We start from the raw sequence: 20108 nt of genomic DNA, 5'->3' as shown, positions 1-20108 counted from the left end.
AATATATAATCATATTATGTAAAACGTTATATATAAAGTATAATATATAATAATTATGTCACCTATTAAAAAATTAAATATAACATAAGTATGAAATAAACTATAAATCTGCCTGTATAATTTCTCCTGCCTCTAACAGCCGCCACCCCAAATCTGATCTCCAAACTTATTTATGAAAAAAATGAGAAAGCCTGCCACGTATTTTGCTTTAAATCTTCCAATAGTTTTGCACCAAGTTTGGAGCAGAAGCCCATTCTCTTTACCTCTTAAAACCATTTCTCACTATTCTCTTCTTACCCGATGTAAGAAGAGAACTACAATGGCATTTCTGCGGATCCTGGGACAAGTTAGGCACAATTCTGCCTTTGGCTTTGCACTGGCTTTTCCATCTGACTGGACAGATACACGGTTTACTTTTTCTCTTCAGGTTTTTGCTCAAATGTCTTCACAGACACATATGTTTCCAGGTCATCTCATTTAAAACTGTAATGCCCTCTCAACTCCTCATCCCTCTCTTTTTTCTCTGGCACCACTTAGCATCTGACGTACTATCTAAAGTTTGTTTACTGTTTCTCTTAACTTGGGAAGTGCATTCCAAGAAAGGGAAGCTTGGGGGCGCACAGTGAGCATGCGCAAGTCACCTTTGCATACAGAAATTAAAGTTCCAACACCAGTGGCGTTCAAAACACTGAAGTCACGAGGTCAGGACCAAGAAGTCCGTTTTCTCAAACCTGATGGAATGATGGTTACACCACGTCAATAACAAGGGGATCGCCTATTCCCTAAAAGAAGGCCACGGCATAAAACGTTTTCTCTTGCGAACAGCAGTGGGAAGAAGTGAGGTAAGCGCACCGACCACATTCTACCGCTCGGATCCGGGTCCGCAGTATTTGATTTAAAAAGCAAATTGCATAATATTGTGCTTTGGAGCTGACACTCTCAGGACCACTCAGAGACCCGCGCCCGTCTCCCTTCCACGGAAGCCTCCGGCAGTTACCTTGGTGCCTCCGAGCCGTAATACCTCCTCCAGAGAGAACCCATTCTCGGCTTCATCGCTATCATCTTCGTCCTCCTCATCCGGATCGCCTACCACCTCCTGCGGGGCCCAGGGCCGCTTGGCATGGAACTCCAAACGTGCCTTCGCAGCAGCCATGGCTAGCGGAGCACGCGCGCTCGACTTGCAGGCAACTTCCGCTTGACGCGTGACGTACTTCCCCGTGGGGGCGTGTCACCTCGCGGAAGCCGCTGCAAACCCCGCCCCCGGGGCGGGGTGTGGCCGCTTGAGAAGGTCAGCATGAGAGTGCCAGTCAGGTCTGCCTTGCGGCCGCTGTGGAACACAACGCGCCCTGGTAAGCGTTGGCTCCGCAGAATCCGGGCTGCCGTGGAGATAGCCCGGGGCCCCTCGGTTGCTCGTTTGGGGTCTCTCGGGGCTCAGGGACTCACCTCCAGCCAGAAGGCGCTCGGGGCCGGAGACCCGAGTCCCTCCGGACACGAAATGGCTGTGAGATCGTGGACAAAGTGCGTGCCTTCTCTGCGCCTCTTGGGCGCGGTAATTCGCGTTCTGGGCTCGGGTTAGCGGAGCTGCCTTGAAACTTAAGGCTGCTTGCATGTGCAGATACTGAGATTTGAAATGGGGCCCACTTGACTTGTGTTTTTCAGTCATTCCCTGCATTTGGAGAGGGAAATACTTCAGCTCTGGGAATGTGCCGGCACAAAACAACCGGGTGACCCCGATGCAGCGGCATCTTATGTACAAAATAAAGTCTACTGGCCCCATCACCGTGGCTGAGTATATGAAGGAGGTGTTGACCAACCCAGCCAAGGTACGGGTTTGATTCCTGAGAATGGGGAGGCCGGGCTTTTCCCGTTCTAAGGACTGCCATGGGTTTTTGATCTGAATTTCCTTGTCAGCTCTACAGATCCATTTGGTGAAAACCTGAAGTTCTTTGTTTTAGACTTTTTTCACTTTTTGCTGGGTTCAGTGTGATAATCTGTAGAGTTCTGGGATTGGTTTGACCTATTGCTGTTGGATATGGTGGAATGACCCAAGTATACAGAGGTTTTCTAAAGGCAGGGATACTTGAATACTTGTGAACAAGACAGGCGGCTTAGACTAGTGTGGTGGTAGCAGACAGAAATGGGGTGAAAGATGAGTGGTCTAGAAACAGAACTTGGACTCAGCGTCTGCTGAGTGTGGAAGGGTGAAGGAAAGGAAGGAGTCAAGACTGACTCCTAGATTCTTAAGCAGTTGGTTATGGTGATGATCTCTATTGAGGTTAAGATGGAGAGAGCTAGGTTTGAAGGGGCACTGAGGAAGAGGTCTACATCAGGAGCTGCATCTTACACATACCGTGTTGACAGTGACATCCAGGTGGAGATAGTAAGTAGGCAATTAGCTATAGTAGTCCAGAGTTTAGGAGAAAGTTTAGGTCTATGTATGTGAATTTGGTTGTCATCAGTGTATAGATGGTGTTTAAAGCCAAAGAACTGGGAAGTATGTACTACAAAAAGAAAGATTTCCAAAATTAAGATTTGGGGTAACTCTAAAATTTAGTGTTGAGGTTAACCTAAAGACCCTTAAATGGAAATTGGGGGGGTTTGTGAACTTGAATTGAAAAAGAAAATTACTCCTTCATTTTCATTAACTTCTAACAGTAATTTAGTATTTCTTCAGTTATGAACAGGAACAACCAGTAATATCCCATAATATCTCTGACTTTATCATTAGTGGAAATCACTGATATCATAATATAGATCCCAGGTGTTTTGAAATACCATTGTGCTCATTCCTATTAAAAACTTAGTTAACAGGTCTTTGGTTTGATTTTTGCCTTTTAGTAAACTAATAAAGAAGTATATATATTTTATCACAAATTTATTATTTTAACACTTGATAAGTGTTTTTAAGTTGATTTTTACAATTCTATATATTTTAAGTTTTATGCATTTAAAAACACTGAGGCAGGAGGGGTAGGCAGGGTCTTACTGTGTTGGATTGTGGGAGCAGGAAGGGGAGGAAAAGTAGAGAGGACAGATGGAACACAGCATGTCTAAAAAATTGAGGTATAATTGTTTTTATCAGTTTTGCAAAATAAATACTACTTGGTAAAATTTAGGTAAAGACACTGCCTATTTAGAAGAAAGAACTTTGATACTTGAATTGTTTGATACTTTGTTTTGTTTCTTATGTAAGATTTTGAATGAGTGTTTTAAAAAGGCTTATTTGAAAATTAATTTTTCTCCATTTTCTCTTTTTACTCAGGGATATTACGTACATCATGACATGCTAGGAGAAAAAGGAGATTTCATTACTTCACCTGAAATAAGTCAGATCTTTGGGGAGGTAATACCCAATGTAAACTATAAAAGAAACTATAATGTTTAATATCAAACATTTGAGAACAGATTGAGTTGTACTGGTATATAATAGTACTTTACAGGTTTTTTTTTTGTGTGTGTGATTCATCAAAAGTTTTAATTTTATTAGGGGGAATAGGGAGGCAATAGAAGAAAATGGTAGTGAAGACATTTGAAAAGTTTATACTCTATTGTAGAAAAGGAAATGAAGAGGTGAGAGGGACAAAGAGAAGGAAAGATGGTGAAAGTAAAGAGGCTGGAAGAGGAGAACCAGAGGAAATATTAGAATGGAAGCAGGAAGAGAGAAAAGACAAAAAAAGAACACTGAAGAATTGTAGAATCAAGATGAGCTCTAAAGTTCCCAGTCATGATTTATCCATAGTTACAGAAGTCTTCTTTCCACTAAAATAGAATTTTAATTCATTTATTTCCATAAAGTACCTTTAGCAATTTAGAAATAATAAATTGTATACAAGTAGAACTAGAATACAGGTATTGAAAAACCAATTATATCTCAGTCTTATATTTATAAAATCATGCAAGTATGAAGAAATGGTATAATGGCATTTCATATGTCTGTTTTCAAATCTGATAAACTTTCTGAAAGTGATATCCTCTTATTTATGTCATGGGGCCTTTACAGTGAAGGCTGTCTTATTACTTTCTCCTAGTGTTAAGCTTTCTACATGGTGTATATTATGACAGTCCTGATGAAGTTCCTCTGCATGTGTGTGTGTGTATACCTATCAAATAATAGGGTTATTTGCAAATATTTTGCTTTCTGGCATAAAGTGCATATTTATGAGGAGTTTTATATTTTCTTTAATACTTTATAATGCTTTGTGTTTTTCCCTGTCATAGCTAATAGGAATATGGTTCATTAGTGAATGGATAGCTGCTGGAAAAAGTGCAGCTTTCCAGCTGGTGGAACTGGGCCCAGGTCGGGGTACTCTCACAGGAGATATTTTGAGGGTAGGTAATAAAAAAAAATGCCTGTAAGTCACCTGAGATTAATCATAGCATAAATGTGTTTGAACACTTCATTGATTTCCTCAGCATTCAGTCCTACCTCCTTAATCTTACATTTCTCAGCTAAAATATAGTAATGTCAGAATAATATAATGGATCATCTTTACTTACTGTCTGTAAGCTTAAAAATGGTAGAGAGAATGTTAAAGCTAAAATTATGAAACACTTGAAGACGTTGTGGGAGAGTATATTTATCTTCTGAGTAGGGAAGATTTTTTTAATTATATAAAAAGCAGAAGTTGGGCTAGGAATGTAGCTCAGTGGAGTGTTTATCTAGCATTTGCAAGGGCCTGGGTTCAATCCCCAGCAGCACAAAACCAAACAAACCAAAACACCCAGAAGCCATAAAGGAAAAGAGTAATAATTTAATTTCAACTATATTAAAATTAAGAACTTTTTGTTACTTAAAGAAATTAGGAACTTCTTGTTTTTTCAAAGACACTATAGAGTGATAAGATAAGCCAGAATAGGACAAGTTATTTCTAACACATAACCAACAAAGAAATAGTTATAATACATAAAGAACTGCTTTAAATCAATAAGCTGATAACAGATACTAAATAGAAAAATCAGGCCAGAGATGTGAACAGGTAATAAGAGAAAATTCTAATGACTAATAAAAAGAAAAAGGTGCTCTGTCTCTGATAGTTAGGAAATGGAAATTAAAATCAGTGATGTAGCACTGTAACCTTTACCAGGTTTGAAAAAATTAGAAGCCAGGCATGGTGATGCACACCTGTAATCCCAGCATTTTAGGAGGCTGAGGCAGGAGGATTACATTTTGAGACCAGCCTCGGGAACTTATTGAGACTAGGGGTATAGCTTAGCATCCTGGATTTAGTCCCCAGTACCAAAAAAGCAAAAAAAATATTAGAAAGTCTGGCAGTACCAAGTGTTGGTTAGAATTGGGATATGTGGAGCAGTAATAAATAATACATATTTGATGATACAAATATATTTTGTAATATTCATAAAGAAAAGTCTAAAAGAAGTGAACTGGACAATCAGAATGGTAGTTACTTCTAAGGGTAGAGGGAGAATATAAAGGCTTTAGAGACTAGGTTTTATCCCATTTCTTTAAAGTGGATATTCTTTATAGTCTATCTAGTACTTCATAAAAACATTTAAGGAGCATTATTGTTTATTGTACCAGGCAAATCATAATTAAACTTTTGTAGTTTTTAGTATTTTGGAACCCATTGTACCTGGCAATTCAATACCAAAAATAAAATGTACTCATAAATTTATGCACACACACACACACACACACACACACACACACACTTTTTTTTTTTTTTTTTTTTTTTCCTTTGGTACTGGGGATTAAACCCAGAACTGCTTTTTACCACTGAGCCACATCCCCAGTCTTTTTAAAATTTTAGACAGGGTCTCACTGAACTGCTTAGGGCTGTGTTAAGTTACTGAGCCTGGCCTTGCGCTTGTAATCCTCCTGCCTTAGCCTCCTGAGTTGCTGGGATTAGAGGCGTGCACCACTGTGTCTGGTTATAAATTTACATTTCTTGATACTATATAAATTTTGATTGAATTAGGAATTGGAGGAATTTTTGAAAGAAAATTTATAAGCATCGATAAATAAGAATTTTGAGTATATCAAATTTGGGGAGAAAAAAAGAGAACAACATTGCTGATTTAAATTTCCAGGGTCTGCTCTATTTAAATTGGCAGTCATTTGCATACGAAATATTTTAATAAGATTTTCAAGTAATATTTTCTTCAAGTACTTTAAAAAAATCAGGTCTACCACCCTTAAAATATACAAGGGATGTTTCTCTAGATCAAGTCATAAGAACTTTTAAGAATCTACACCGTGTACAACCATACAAATGAAATTGATGTACCCCATTTGTGTACAATGAATCAAAATGCAGTCTGTAAAAAATAAAAAATAAATAAATAATTTTTAAAAAGTCAAAGAATTTAAAAGAGATGTTAAAAAAAATAGCCAAAATATTGCTTACCTGTATTTTAATTTTGATATTACTTTTGAGATATTTTTCTCTTGGGAAGTTTTTCCATATATAATTCTATATCAAAATTGCATTTTGGAAAAATCATCTCATTCAAATGAATAGTCTGTTTCTATACATTCATATCTCAAAAGTAGGAGGTAAATAGCCAGTAAAAATTAAATTCAAATAAAACTACTGTTGTACTTTGTTTTTGCCATTAAATTTTTAGTTTTAAATGACAGGTAAAATATTGATATTTTTCTTTTCCTGCTGTATGTTTCTCACAGTAAAAAAAAAAAAAAAAACTAAGAAAAATTTAAAACTAAAAATTGGAAACATTAAGAGTTAGGCTGTCATTGAATGGCATTCAAATTTGATTCCCAGAGGATACAGTTTAATCATCTCAAAGACAAGATTATTTTATACAGGTCTTTTTTTTAGATTTCATAATCTGAAACATTGTTTTTATTGGATGCCAAATCTTTTTCTAATTTGTTAATCATAATTTATCATTAAGAAACCAAATTGTACTCTCTTCATTTCTTGTATAGATTACTCCTAATAAGTAATAGACTTCTGGAGAGTGGCTTGGGTCAGAAACAAACTTTTCTGAGGGAAAAAAAAAAATTACTTATATTGTGACATGACTGAATTACTGTAGTAAGTGGATAGAAAACCTAAAATTTACTTACACATTGTTATCTTGCCAATCTTTCTGTATTTAGGTGTTCAGTCAACTAGGATCTGTGCTGAAGAACTGTGATATTTCAATACACCTGGTAGAGGTGAGCCAAAAATTAAGTGAGATTCAAGCACTGACACTGACTGAAGAGAAGATCCCCTTAGAGCGAAATGCTGAATCCCTAGTATATATGAAGGGTGTTTCTAAGTCTGGGATTCCAATTTCCTGGTACCGAAATCTACAGGATGTTCCAAAAGGTAATTACTTTACATTGAATAATGAAAGATTTTTTATCACAACTCCTCACAATAGTGATAGTCGAACATAACCTTTTACAGCAGTATAGTAGATAATTGCTGCCAAAACCCTATTACCTATAGAGAATAGCTTCTTCCCCGCCCCCCCCCCCAGAAAAGAACAGTGTAATAGAAGATAAAATTGTCTAACATTAGGGAGCAATTTATTTTGTGTAGTCTTATAAAAAAAACAAACCACCAAAAAGACCCCAACCCAATCAAAAAACAAAATGTGAATCTCCATTGTATTCTTTAGTATTTCTCTGCAATTACAATGGTACTAATTATGAAGCAGCCCAAGACAGCAAGGTCTGAAGGAAGCAGTATTAGTAGATGGGTTTAGCTTAATTAGTTTACTTACCTAAAGGCAAGGTGTGGTAGTGATCAGAAACCTTTTGAGTTTTAGCTCAAACCTAAAATCTTGGGCAAGAAACCTAAAGTCATTTCTACGTTCAGTCTAGTCAGTTGATTGTATGAAGTTTGGAATTCCTTCCTGCTAACAACTTTTGAGTTTTAATTTCTTTTAGGCCTTGTGATGGATAGATTTAATTGATAATTCAGGTATGAAAGTGCTCTGACCTTGTTATGTGGAAAATGAGAATAGTAATATTATTCCTTTCTGTATTCTATAAAGTAAATTTTCCATCAAAAAAGAGGATAAATTTTTGGTAGTGATGATTATAGAAGTATCTCAGGTTCCCATACCGAAGAACGGGCATTTTCTTTTTTATAGTTAATGTTTAAAAACAATTGCCTTAAAATGCTGAATCATTAATTTTTTTGTTTTGTTTTCTGTTTTTAAATAGGGTACAGCTTTTATCTTGCACATGAATTTTTTGATGTTCTTCCTGTGCATAAATTTCAGGTATTGAAGGAAAAAAAAAGTCATGTTTATAATTAAATAATGAATGGTCTTGAGTTGCAAGAATGAACATTTTCAGTGCTTATGATGAACATTACTTGTTGGAGTTATTAATTTTTATTTTTATTTTTTTCAGTACTGGGGATTAAACCCAGGGGTGCTCTGTTACTGAGCTACATCCTCAGCCCTTTTTATTTTTTATTTTGAGACAGGGTGTCACTAAGTTGCCCAGGCTGGACTCCAACTTGTGATCCTTTTGCTTCAGCCTCCCAGGTTACTGGGATTACAGGTGTTCTCCACCACAACTGGGCTGTTTAAGTTATTTTTAACTGTTATTTAGAACTTTGATGAACATAAATAAATAAAAAGCAAAGATGAAATATTAACTACAATTCTTATTTGGGATGTTAAAAATTCTTTAATTCTGGGAAATGGAGATACATTTAGATAATTCTACATAGTAAAAAAGTGTTATATTTAGGTATGAGGAGAAAGCTAACAGTTATTTTGGGAAAGATGTTTTGAGAACTTGCAAAAATTTGTTCTTATGTGTTACTTTGTTTAGAAAACACCACAAGGATGGAGAGAAGTATTCATTGATATTGATCCACAAGTTTCTGATAAATTGAGGTTTGTTTTGGCTCCTTGTTCCACCCCTGCAGAAGCCTTCATACAAGTATGAATATAGTTTTTTCTTCTTCAAAGTTTCTCTTATTGCTAACAGGCTATTCAAAATCTTCTGAATAGTGTTTTAAAATTTTTTCACAGGATGAATTGCTAGCAACACATGAGATGCTTTTTCCTGGCAATGAAAGTACAGAGGATCTAGAGTCAGAATAGGTTAAAACAATTTAAAGTGTTTCATCTTAAATGTCAACTAATAAGAGAGAAAGCTAGTAAGCTCTAAATCATCCAAGTCCCTCACTTTCCCTATACATGTGTCCTTACTCTTAAATGGTGATATACTATCTACAGGAAGAGTTGCTTGTCTATGAAGGTAGTAAATAACAGTACAGATCATATTTTTGAGTACTTTGTATATATTACCTGTATTTTCTTATTTTGCTTTTAAAGCAACTGTTGAGTATCCCTGTCTTTGGGTATTCTGTGGCTTTCCCCCCATGCTTCCACCAAATCCAAATTTGATTCTAGACTGCCAGAATAGATTTATTGCAGCATTCTATTGACCTGAAGGAATAACCAGACGACCATATCTACCTTGGAGTTGTGTTTAAAGGTCCAAAAGTACGCTATACTTGGGCATGTCTAAGGTTTCAGAACACCTTTTTTTTTCACTTAAGTGAGGGGGGAAAAAAAAGAAAGCTTTCTATTTTCTGGACAGCAACTAAGAATTTCCTACCTCAGAAGTTATCAGTTTTAAAAGCACAATTGCTTTTAAGTATACACCTGTGAATTAAAATTTATTTGTAAAGTGTAAGTTAAAATATCAGACTGAATACTTTTTTTTTTTTTTTTTTTTTTTTTTGTTACTGGGGATTGTTACTCAACCATTGAGCTACATCCTCAGCAATATTTATTGTGAGACAGGGTCTTGCTAAATTCCTGAGGCTGCTAGAACTTGCAATCTTCCTGCCTTAGCCTCCCAGGTTGCTGGGATTATGTGGTGTGTGCCACCACACCTGGCACATTATTTCATAGTCCACCTAATTTTACCTGAATGACAAACATACTTATAAAGCTATCAAGAGCTAATTGTGACCTTGGGAGTTGTGATTCTTTTTAGTTCTTAACTTGGTTAGCATTTATGAATGAGGCAGTTTTCTCTTTTCACGTGAATGGGGTGAATGGTGGTGCTTAAAGCTAATAAGCACTTCCTGTGGACCCTTAAGTCAGTGGTTGAACATGTTGAGTAATAAGGGCCTTGGATATATTGACATATAGTGTGCAAGCTAATGTCTGTAGATACAGGGCATATCATTGAGTTACTTTCTGCTCAAAAGAAGACATTATAATATACTTGCTCACTACAATTGTTTTGTTATATTGGGTTTGTATTATTTGCTCTTTTGGCACAATTTTTTGAGCCTGTTAATGCTAGGCACTGTTCCATGTAGACAGAAATCCCTTTCTTATGCTTTCAGCCCAGTGGAGTATGTTTGATTACAATGTGAAAGTACTTTTACAATAAAAAAGGGATAATGTACTTTGCCATCTGGTGGGTTAGAAGGGCATATCCCTTTTAAAGAGATTAAAATATCTATAAACTTAGTGGATAGCATCAGAGAGTCAGTTTTGTATAATAAAAAGGACATCATGTGAAATGTTTAGTGTAGAGGACATAGTCATACTGAAAAGGAATTTATTTTTATTATAAGCATTTAAGAAATGCTCATTGTAAGAAAAACGTGAAAAACCTTAAGGAAACATTTCGTTTTGATTCTTCAAACTATTCCCTCACCAGCAAGATGAAACAAGGGATCACATTGAAGTGTGTCCTGATGCTGGGGTTATTATTCAGGAACTTTCTCAACGCATTGCATTAACTGGAGGTGCTGCACTGATTGCTGATTATGGCCATGATGGAACAAAGACAGATACCTTCAGAGTACGTATAATTCAAGAATGTGATTGATCAGAATTTCATTTTTAAATTTGAAGCTCATTTAAGATCTTTGCCTTATCTGGTTTTTACATTGCCTGGCATTGTTGTATTGTTATTTTAGAACTAATGATTCATATTTTAATTATCTTTAACCCTAGATCTTATTCCTAAGCCCACTGTCCAACTGTCCATTGAACAGAGTTTGAATTACTTGGTTTCTTTAGTTATAGAATCTGTTTGCATATATTTTAGTAAGCATCTGAATAATACAAATGGAAGTATTTCCTTCAAGTTCTTAAACTTTTCTACCTTGCCTTCATTAAAAAATGCCATATCTTTTCAGATTTAACCTAGGTACATAATCAAACTTTTTCTTTAATTTTTAACATCTTTTTTTCCCTCTGCAAATGTATTCCTTTACCCTTTCTAAACATCCTTAATGTTTTTTGAATATGATCAATTCTGTTGTATATTTTTAATCAAACATATTAAACTAGATATTATTTGTCATTTTCTATATCTGTGGTTAATTTCTAACTTATTATAAATAAGAATAACTTGAAAAGGTTTGTTAAAAATGCTAATCTTTTTCTCACCTCCAAAATTTTGATTAACCAAGTCTGAATGGAGTCTAATAACATGTTCAGGTAATTTCAGGTGCACACGGTTGATAGATACACTTTGTAAAACAGTGCCTAAGTTCTGATAACCTGAATTAATCTAGAGAATTACTGAGGTCTCCTCTATTCCATCACAAGTATTAATGAAAATAATGTTAAATAACTTTATGTTAAAGGCAGCATCTTTAGACACTCCAACTTTGCTTTTTATGTTGGGTTTTCCATGTTAGTATCTCATTGAAGAAAGTGTGCTATTGCATTGAATCTTAAAAAACAAATTTAGACCATATTTTCCTTTTAAACAGATGCTATATAAAAATTTGCTAATATAATAGTGTTTTAAAGTCTTGATTATGACAGCTATAAAAGGGTAGAAACTCATTTCTTTATGTTTAAGGGGTTTTGTGGCCACAAGCTTCATGATGTCTTAACTGCCCCTGGAACAGCGGACCTTACAGCTGATGTGGACTTCAGTTATTTGCGCAAAATGGCACAAGAAAAAGTAGCCTCTCTGGGTCCAGTAGAACAAAAAACATTTTTAAAAAATATGGGTATTGATGTTCGGTTGAAGGTAATGGTTTATTTTATTTCATTGTCACTAAATTTATTAATTTCATAGTATTTCAAAAATTATTTTTCTTGGGTTCATTTGACCTTAACATTTTTGTAGTTAACATTTTTGCAGCTCCTAGATATTGTAGTCTTTTTAATAGTGTAGAATTTATTGTAACCAGAGAGCTGGAGGGTGGAACAGCCTGGTAAGTTTCCACGTGAGGTAGAATTAAGGCTTCTAAATAGGGTTCCTATTCATTAAGAAAACCACATTCAGGGGTGTGAATGTTTAAAACTCCTTTCCAAGGACACTTTAAGCCTCACAGAACAAATCATCAGTGGATAGTTGTTAAAAGTGCAAATCCACAGGTTTGGGTCACAGCAACCTGCATTTTTAATAAGCACCCTTTGATCTTTTAGGTAATTAGAAATCACATTTTGAGCACTGAAATATTTAAGAATCTGTATTGTTCCACCTACCTAGGAATTCCCTTTCTGGTTACTTTTGCTAAGAAATTTTTTCTTTTCAGGTTCTTTTAGATAAATCTGATGACCCATCAGTCAGACAGCAGTTACTTCAGGGATATGATATGTTAATGAATCCTAAGAAGATGGGAGAAAGATTTAACTTTTTTGCCTTGCTACCTCATCAGAGACTTCATGGTGGAAATCATCAGGTGAACGCACAGCAGACAAAACCCTCTGCATCACCTGTAGCTGGGTTTGACGAACTTACCTGGCGGTGACATTTCAGTTTGGACCTTTTCTATCCCTCAGTTGGCCTAAGAAATCAAAATAAAGGGAATATATTTTATGTGTTAAAGGTAAACAGATGGTTTGAGTATTTTATCTCTTCACAGCCAATAAAAATAGCCTGTAGAATAATCAGAATTACAGATCTCTTAGGGTTGTAATGGACTCTTGGTGCAAATGTGTGCTCTTAACTTACTGAAGTAATTAGGTTATTGATAAATTGAGTTTCCTTAATAAAGCTAGTTGCTATCTTTCTATTTAATATTAAAAAGTTACATGAGGACTTGGTTGGTTTAACAGAAGTTGGAAAAAACAAATAATTGTTCCCAAGGAACTGATTAAACACATCTGTATTTTATTTTAAAAGAGGAGGTAAAGCAGTACATTCTGAAATAGAAAAATCTCTTTTAAGATTTAGTAAGTAAAAAAATACACAAGCTGGACACAGTGGTGCATACCAATAATCCAGCGGCTTGGGAGGCTGAGGCAGGAGGATCACAAGTTCAAAGCCAACTTACAAGACTGTCCCCCCCCAAAAATAAATAAATAAAAAAGCGGACGGGGGGCTAGGGATGTGGCTAAATGGTTAAGTGCCCCTGGTTTCAATGTCTGGTACCAAAGAATGAAAAAATATAATATGCAAAAGTTTCTATAGTTATGTTTCCATTTTTGTTGAGGGAGAAAAGCTACATATGTTAATATTTCTAAGTGTCTTCATAGAAACTAATATAATAGTACAAACTTTTGTACTTAAATAGAAGTAGTAAGTGCAGAATGCCCAGTAATCACTATTAAATTTCTCAATCTGGAAATGGGTTTGAGAAGTGGGGAGAGACTTGGTATTTGAATTTCTCACCTATGCTTCTATAGATAAGTCAAAATAGGGTTTAAAAGAATTTTAAATTACGAAAGAGTAAAAAGTCCCAGTAAACTTGTACCTGAAATAAGAGTAAATTTAAACAAACTAAGAGGAATAATTTTCTAAATGGAGCTAATTCTCTGTTATTTTCAGAAAAGTGTCAAATTTTAGCTCCACATTAGGTTCTCATTTTGTGGTTCACAGAACTTTTATATTAATGCTAGGAACATAGATTTTCTAAGGAAGTATATATTAGCAACACAAATTTACAAGGTAGATTAAAGAAAAAAATACTAGCAATGTTGTGAACTTATGGCTTAAATACAGTGTCAGTTCATGGGTAGAGTGATGCTACTTCTGCTTAAATGAGAAGAATATTAGTATTCTGTATCTCACTTGAAAGGAGATTAAGACCTTATCTTTTAAATGCTGCCCAGCCTTAGGCCATTTCTAGTTGCTCTTACTCTCCATATTTATTTTCTTTTTAAAGATGAAAATGCCCATAGTTGCCTCCTCCCAAACATGTAATAGTTTTTATAATTAAGGGGGAAGAGTCATTTAGTGACTTATAACTCACATCCTAGAAAATTAATTTTGATAACTAGGTATTTAATTTTTTTCTAAATCTTCTGGTAGGTCACAGTAATTGAATATTTGGTGGTACGGAAACATTTACAATTACTCTAAACTTCCATTCCAAGAAAAAAGCCCTCTAGATAATTACCTTAAATGTACCAGTGTAATGAAGGTTTTTGGGCAGATAAATAAATTCTTTTAAATATAGCTTTAGTTCCACTTACAAATGCTATTTTCATAATTTTTCTGTGACCAAGGCCTGGGAAAATGCAACGAAGTATAATTTTCTTTGGATATTTCTGCTAGAGATAGGCTAAAATAGGAAAGGTATAGTGATACAGAAATACATTTTATTATCAAGCTTCTTAGAGCATATTTACAAAAAGTGGGATGTAACAAAAAATATAAAAATGTATTGAAGAATGTCATTATAGACTACTTTGTACATTATCAAATGTTTCTAGCAATTATTCCTTATACAAACACAATTTCAAGACAAAAGGTTATGCGGGTTATACAGTATCTGGAGTAATTACTCAACTCCAGATTATCTGACAGTGCCCTTACAAAATTTTTTAGAAAACTTAGGCATTTAACAAAAAGAGTGCAATTAATTTCATGGCTTGTAAAGTTTGATTATATACGAATAGCAAACGAACATTCCAGTTAATTTTCATCTTATGCAGTAAAACCACAGTAGTGACTCAAAATTTTTCTGTTTTGTGCACTTTTACATAAACAGATTTTGGAGAAATTTGGGGAAGCCATCCTCTAACACAGGGAAAAATCCGGAAAGTTTTCTCTAATTTGGTTTAACTGCAGAGGCAACTGCCCTGTGAGAACACATTAATGACATATGTGGAATATCTCTCTGCAATAAAATATATCCACAAAGGATAGCATACAGTATAATGGCCAGCAGGGTTAAGAGGGATTCTAGACCTGTAATCCCAGTGGTTGAGAGGCTGAGGCAGGAGGATCTCGAGTTCAAAGCCAGTCTCAGCAACTTAGTGAGGCCCTAAGCAACTCGGTGAGACCCTGTTTCTAAATAAAAAACAAAACAGGGCTGGGGATGAGGCTCAGTGGTGGAGTGCCTCTGAGTTCAATCCCCAGTACCTTAAAAAAAAAAAAAAAGAAAGAAAAAGGGATTCTGGGGAGATTCTGCCTGGGTTCATATTCACATACTAACTGTATGAACTTCAGCAGCTAATTTCTTTGTGCCTCAGTTTCTTCATGTGTAAGATGGGGTTCATAATTTACCATGTGGTGTTGTGAGGATAAATTAAAACATAAAGAACTTAGACTATATAACCACTGCATAATGTTTCTATTCTCTCAAGGATATTTTTGTTGTAGGTTCAACAGTAGCTTTTGGGATCTCTAACGGCCCTCTCAGTCTTAGTCTGTTGATACAAGATCATTCTTTTCCTTTACTACTTATTCAATGGGCAATGGATATTTTTATAATTTTGATATTATTGAGTACATTCATTCATATCTGATCTTTTTAACCACTGAGGAAAGTAGAGGAAAGAACTGTGGTCTTCATTTTATCAACTGAGGACTAAAGACTCAAAACAGGCTGTTGTCTACCCAGGCCAACAAAAGTAATAAATAATGGAGCCAAAGACTTAAACCCAGATTTTCTGACTTCGAATGTTTGCTTTTAGAGTGAGGAAGAAGGAGAACAAACAAACAGGGGTCACGGTGATTACTGAAAAATGAAGAAACAAAAAGCCATTATATATATATTTTTTAAAATGGATCCCAGATCTTAAATTTTCTTTGGGAAAAATAGAGCTTGAACATCCCTAATCTGTCTCCCCCAGTGCTGGGAATCAAACCCAGTACTTTCTGCATATTTGGCAAACACTACCACTGAGCTCACCATCCTTAATCTGAAAGCAATGCAGAGCTCAAGTTTCGGATTTCAGATTTCCAGATCAGGGATGCTCAGCCAGTAAAGTTTTTGTAAATATTGTAAAATAAAAAAAAAAAAAAAAAACAAAAAACCCAAATCTGAAACACTTCTGATCCCAAGCATTTCAAATAAGGGATTTTCAACCTTTATTAGTAATTATTTTAAATAGCTGGCTGCTGGAGCTGAATGTAAAAAGAAGTACTTACTCCATTCTTTCATTTGCTGGGCTGATAACACAGCCCAACCCTCATAACTTGAGTATTTCATGTCTATCCCACCCACAGCCTCCCAAATTGCTTAAAATAAAATACTGATTTAAAAACATTCCAGATACTTGAAAACCCTCCAATATGCTGAGGGAAGAAAAAGAGATACTGTTTGCTATATAGTGATGCTATAGATAGCATTAACTGACCTACACTGGCCTTTTAGTATATATTTCTTTTCTCCCTCAAATTATTCAATTTTGGGTAAAAATATCAATTATGTAATTGAAGTTCAGATTTGCACCCATGCAGTGCTGGGATACACGATGGTGTCAGGTGGGAACATCAGTGTTTAGCAGCAGAACTGAGCTACACAAAGGCACACATAACCACACAATACTTAACACCAGCAGTTCCTACTCCTACTTTTTGTAACACCAATCATTCCGAATTATCTTAGTAGCTACTGAAAAATACTCACAAAAGATGACAATTCATTTTTATGGAGAGCGTTGCAGCTCCAAAAAAGTAAGGAATCACTGCCTTAGAGTCTTAACTGATGTAAACAAGAAAGGTAAAACAGCTGGCTCTCCATAGGCATCTAGGAAAAATGCTTCAATGCCTCTATGGTCCGTTAGACAAACATTTAAAAGACCTTATAGTAAATCACATACTGTTAGCCTCACAGTTATTGCTTCAATGCAAATCTGTTTAGTAATCAACTTTACAATCCTTGAAAGATTTAGTCAAGCTATGGTAGCTTGCCTTTAATAATAAATGATGTAAGATCAGGAGAGGGAAGATAAATTAAGTGGCATTATTGTACTGAAGTGAAGGAACAGGAAAAAATACAAAACCAGTTATTACTTATGCTATAAAAATTTATAGAAAACTTCCCCTTGATTCCATTATGTGTTATTACTCAGCTTCCCTTCCTGTACCTATGCATGAACTACAGTATTGGTTATCACCAATTCCTTATATTTCCTCATGTCTTTGCTTCCTTGCAGATGACAACATACAAATAATAGTTAGGAAGCAAAATATCAGTCCATAAAATAAAATTCTTCCTCATTGAAGTTAGCTCATTGATAATTAAGGATCTTCTTCCATATCATCTGGATTAGGAGCCATAATGAAGTGCTTTGGGTATACAAGGTTATGTGTATATGCATGTATTTCCCAGCGAGCATCATCACTTTCATGTGTAATGTAACGTTCTCCAATTCGAGTTTCAAATTCTCTAAGATCAAGCCATGTCTGGTAGTCCTAGAAAAAAATGAAAGGATTATGAACCATAAGATAAATACTGACCTTGTTTTTTTTTTTTTGCTTAACATCCTAGTTACAGAATTGACAATATCTACTCATAAGTTCTTGAATTAGAAAAGTTAAAGATACTTTTTTCAAATTTAGAGTCTCCATTAAAAGAAAATAACTAGTTTTTGAAATTAAAAAAAATGGGAAAAAAAAAAACTGGTCTCAGGCTTCTGAGGTAACTAGTAATAATCACTAAAACATATTGTTCTGTTAGAGGCCTAAACCTTACTCCTCAAAATAGGGGAAAGTGCTTGGAATCTATTATCAGGTTAATTTATAATTGGTGAGCCTAACTATGATTGCATTTATTTTGAAACTAATTCTACTCTTCATTCCCTTTAAAATAGTTGTAAAACTTTGATCTCCTTACTATGAAACTTTGAATTGTTTTGTAATGAATCTATGTAATAACTCTTGGTGGAATCAATCCAAATATATTTTATTTTTTATTTTTTGGAGGACGGGGGATTGAACTCAGGGTCACTTAACCACTGAGCAACATCCCAGCCCTTTTTGTATTTTATTTAGAGACATGGTCTTGCTGAGTTGCTTAGGGCCTTGCTAAGTTGCTGAGGCTGGCTTTGAACTTGTGATTCTTTTCCTCAGCTTCCTGAGTCACTGGAATTACAGCCATGCACTACCACATCTGGCAATCCAAATATATTTTAAAGGGCTTTATTTTTTGTCTCCTCAATGCAAAAATGAACCTTTTAGTGAACATTTAAAATGAAACACACCTGACAAAATAGTATGTCATGTTAAATCTTATTAAAAAAAGTGAAATGAACACACAAGGTCTTATAAAAAGCTGTCACTGCTTTTAGTACATGGTAGTTTAATTGTGTATCAATACCATTTTTCTTGGAATTGAGGATAGAACCCAGTGATGCTTTACCATTGAGCTACATCACCAGTTCTTTTAATTTTGAGAGAGTTTCTCGCTAAGTTGCTGATGCTGACCTTGAATTAGTGATCTTGTCTAAGCCTCCTGAGTTGCTGAGATTATTATAGGCGTGTTATAGTGACCTCAGCCTATCAATACAAATTGGGATGATATATTACGACTTCCAGAGATTCAATCATACAAATTCATCATCAAAGAGCACTTAAATTATTCTAAGAAACATGTAGAATCTGTTGATCTTATCTTATATAATAGAAATCACAGTGAACCATTCAAATGAGGATTGCTAAAGACATAAATATGTTTTTGTACCTGTAGCCAAGGATGACTAAGAGATTTGTCAACACTGTAACGTTTTCTCATCTTCACTTGAAGCAGGTTGTTTATCAAATCAATTGCTAAGGGAAAAGACAAGATTAGATACACAAATCTCAATGTGTAAAATACTCCAAACCTATGTCTCTTCCTGGAGGGCAGTTTAATCCACAGAAAAACAACACTGAGAATTTTTGCTTCTCAAGAACAGACTTGAACAATTAAAATGATCCATAAATATTAACTAAAGTGTCCCTAATTATCATTTAGTAAGAAGGCAGTATAAAGTACACATTAAAATTATATACTCTGAAACCAGACTGCCTGGATGATAGCCCTTTTTACACTTATTAGCAGTGTAATATTGGGTGTTACTAAGCTCTTCAGTGCCTGGGTTTCCTTATCTGCAAAATGAAAGTGTTGAGATGAGCATCACTTTAATACATTTAAAGGGTTTAAAACAGTGTTTAGTACATAAGAGCTAAATGTTATTAACTAGTATTTCAAGACACATGAAACACTCTCCAATTTCAGGCTGATCTTCCCCACCACTTCCAAGACTATTTCTTGGTTTGGTCTGGGAAAGTAGCCAGTGCCTTTGCCTTGCCTCTACAGATGAGGTTAGAACTTGTTCCCAAAAGTTCATACTCAACAGGTTTTAACAAATAGATTTGGGTGTTTTGTGTATATGGTGAGATCTTGGCATACATATTTTATTATCTGGAGAAATGAGCCAATTGCAAACCAAAGGGAAGCTGAGCTGTTTGGGAGCAGAATATGATGAAGGTAGTGTTTTCCTGAAGAACCAGAAAAGAGAGTCTAATGGGTAGGGCAGTTAAGAAGATACTTTAATAGTTTACAGTGAGGCATCTGGGGCCTGCATTTCTGTGATCCATGGGAATTATAAGGAAAATAATGATAGAAAAGACTGTCAAAGGAAGAAAAGGCTCAAAATTTTATAACTAAATAGGAAAGTCAGAAGAGACAGGCTGATTTGCAATCACAAAGAATTTTAGACTAAAGAGCACAGAGCCAAAACAATTTTTTTTTTTTACCTTCGCCAGAAATTTCTCTCCATGGATTTGGTGGATACATAAATGCAGCATTTTGGATTTGGTCATTTATATCTTCATCCTCATTGAATGGAAATGTGCCACTGAGGCTCACATAGACAATGACTCCCACAGACCACATATCTAGAGAACGGTTGTAACCCTTACTTCTGAGAACCTCGGGGGCTAAGTATGCTGGAGTTCCTACTACAGATCTCCGAAATGACTTCTCACCAATAATGCGTGCAAATCCAAAGTCACACAACTTCAC

At 35.3% G+C, this 20108-nt stretch overlaps 3 protein-coding genes across 9 annotated transcripts in view; 1 reads left to right on the top strand and 2 right to left on the bottom strand.

Annotated features, from left to right (window-relative positions):
- The window catches only part of CEBPZ (CCAAT enhancer binding protein zeta), an 18986-nt gene extending 17757 nt beyond the window's left edge, over positions 1-1229 (bottom strand). The window contains exon 1 of the mRNA XM_079111059.1: positions 998-1229. Coding sequence (XP_078967185.1) covers positions 998-1153 — 156 coding nt within the window. The 5' untranslated portion in view covers positions 1154-1229. The remainder of the gene's footprint in view (positions 1-997) is intronic.
- On the top strand, positions 1202-19978 carry NDUFAF7 (NADH:ubiquinone oxidoreductase complex assembly factor 7). 5 transcript variants are annotated; one of them, XR_013759253.1, is made up of 11 exons: positions 1202-1349; positions 1660-1823; positions 3263-3343; positions 4219-4329; positions 7082-7295; positions 8141-8199; positions 8762-8872; positions 10619-10762; positions 11777-11950; positions 12462-12755; positions 19850-19978. XR_013759253.1 is itself a non-coding variant. In XM_079111063.1 (10 exons), exons 1-10 carry the CDS (start codon positions 1295-1297, stop codon positions 12675-12677), a joined length of 1329 nt encoding a protein of 442 aa, XP_078967189.1. In that variant the 5' UTR covers positions 1202-1294; the 3' UTR covers positions 12678-12760. The 5 variants fall into 5 exon arrangements, 1 of the variants encoding a protein (XP_078967189.1); XR_013759256.1 differs by lacking the exon at positions 1202-1349 and adding an exon at positions 1360-1518; XM_079111063.1 differs by lacking the exon at positions 19850-19978 and having other exon boundaries at positions 12462-12760.
- The window catches only part of PRKD3 (protein kinase D3), a 73422-nt gene continuing 67761 nt past the window's right edge, over positions 14448-20108 (bottom strand). For all 3 annotated transcript variants that reach the window (XM_079111060.1, XM_079111061.1, XM_079111062.1), the window contains exons 17-19: positions 19841-20108; positions 18783-18868; positions 14448-17515 (exon numbers count right to left, since the gene is read on the bottom strand). In XM_079111060.1, coding sequence (XP_078967186.1) covers positions 17342-17515; positions 18783-18868; positions 19841-20108 — 528 coding nt within the window. In that variant the 3' untranslated portion in view covers positions 14448-17341. The remainder of the gene's footprint in view (positions 17516-18782; positions 18869-19840) is intronic.

Source organism: Sciurus vulgaris, assembly GCF_902686455.1.
Source record: "Sciurus vulgaris genome assembly, chromosome: 14".
In the NCBI taxonomy this organism is placed as follows: Eukaryota; Metazoa; Chordata; class Mammalia; order Rodentia; family Sciuridae; genus Sciurus; species Sciurus vulgaris.
The sequence above is the reverse complement of the archived record's forward strand: the minus strand, read 5'-3'. Positions and strand labels throughout refer to the sequence as shown.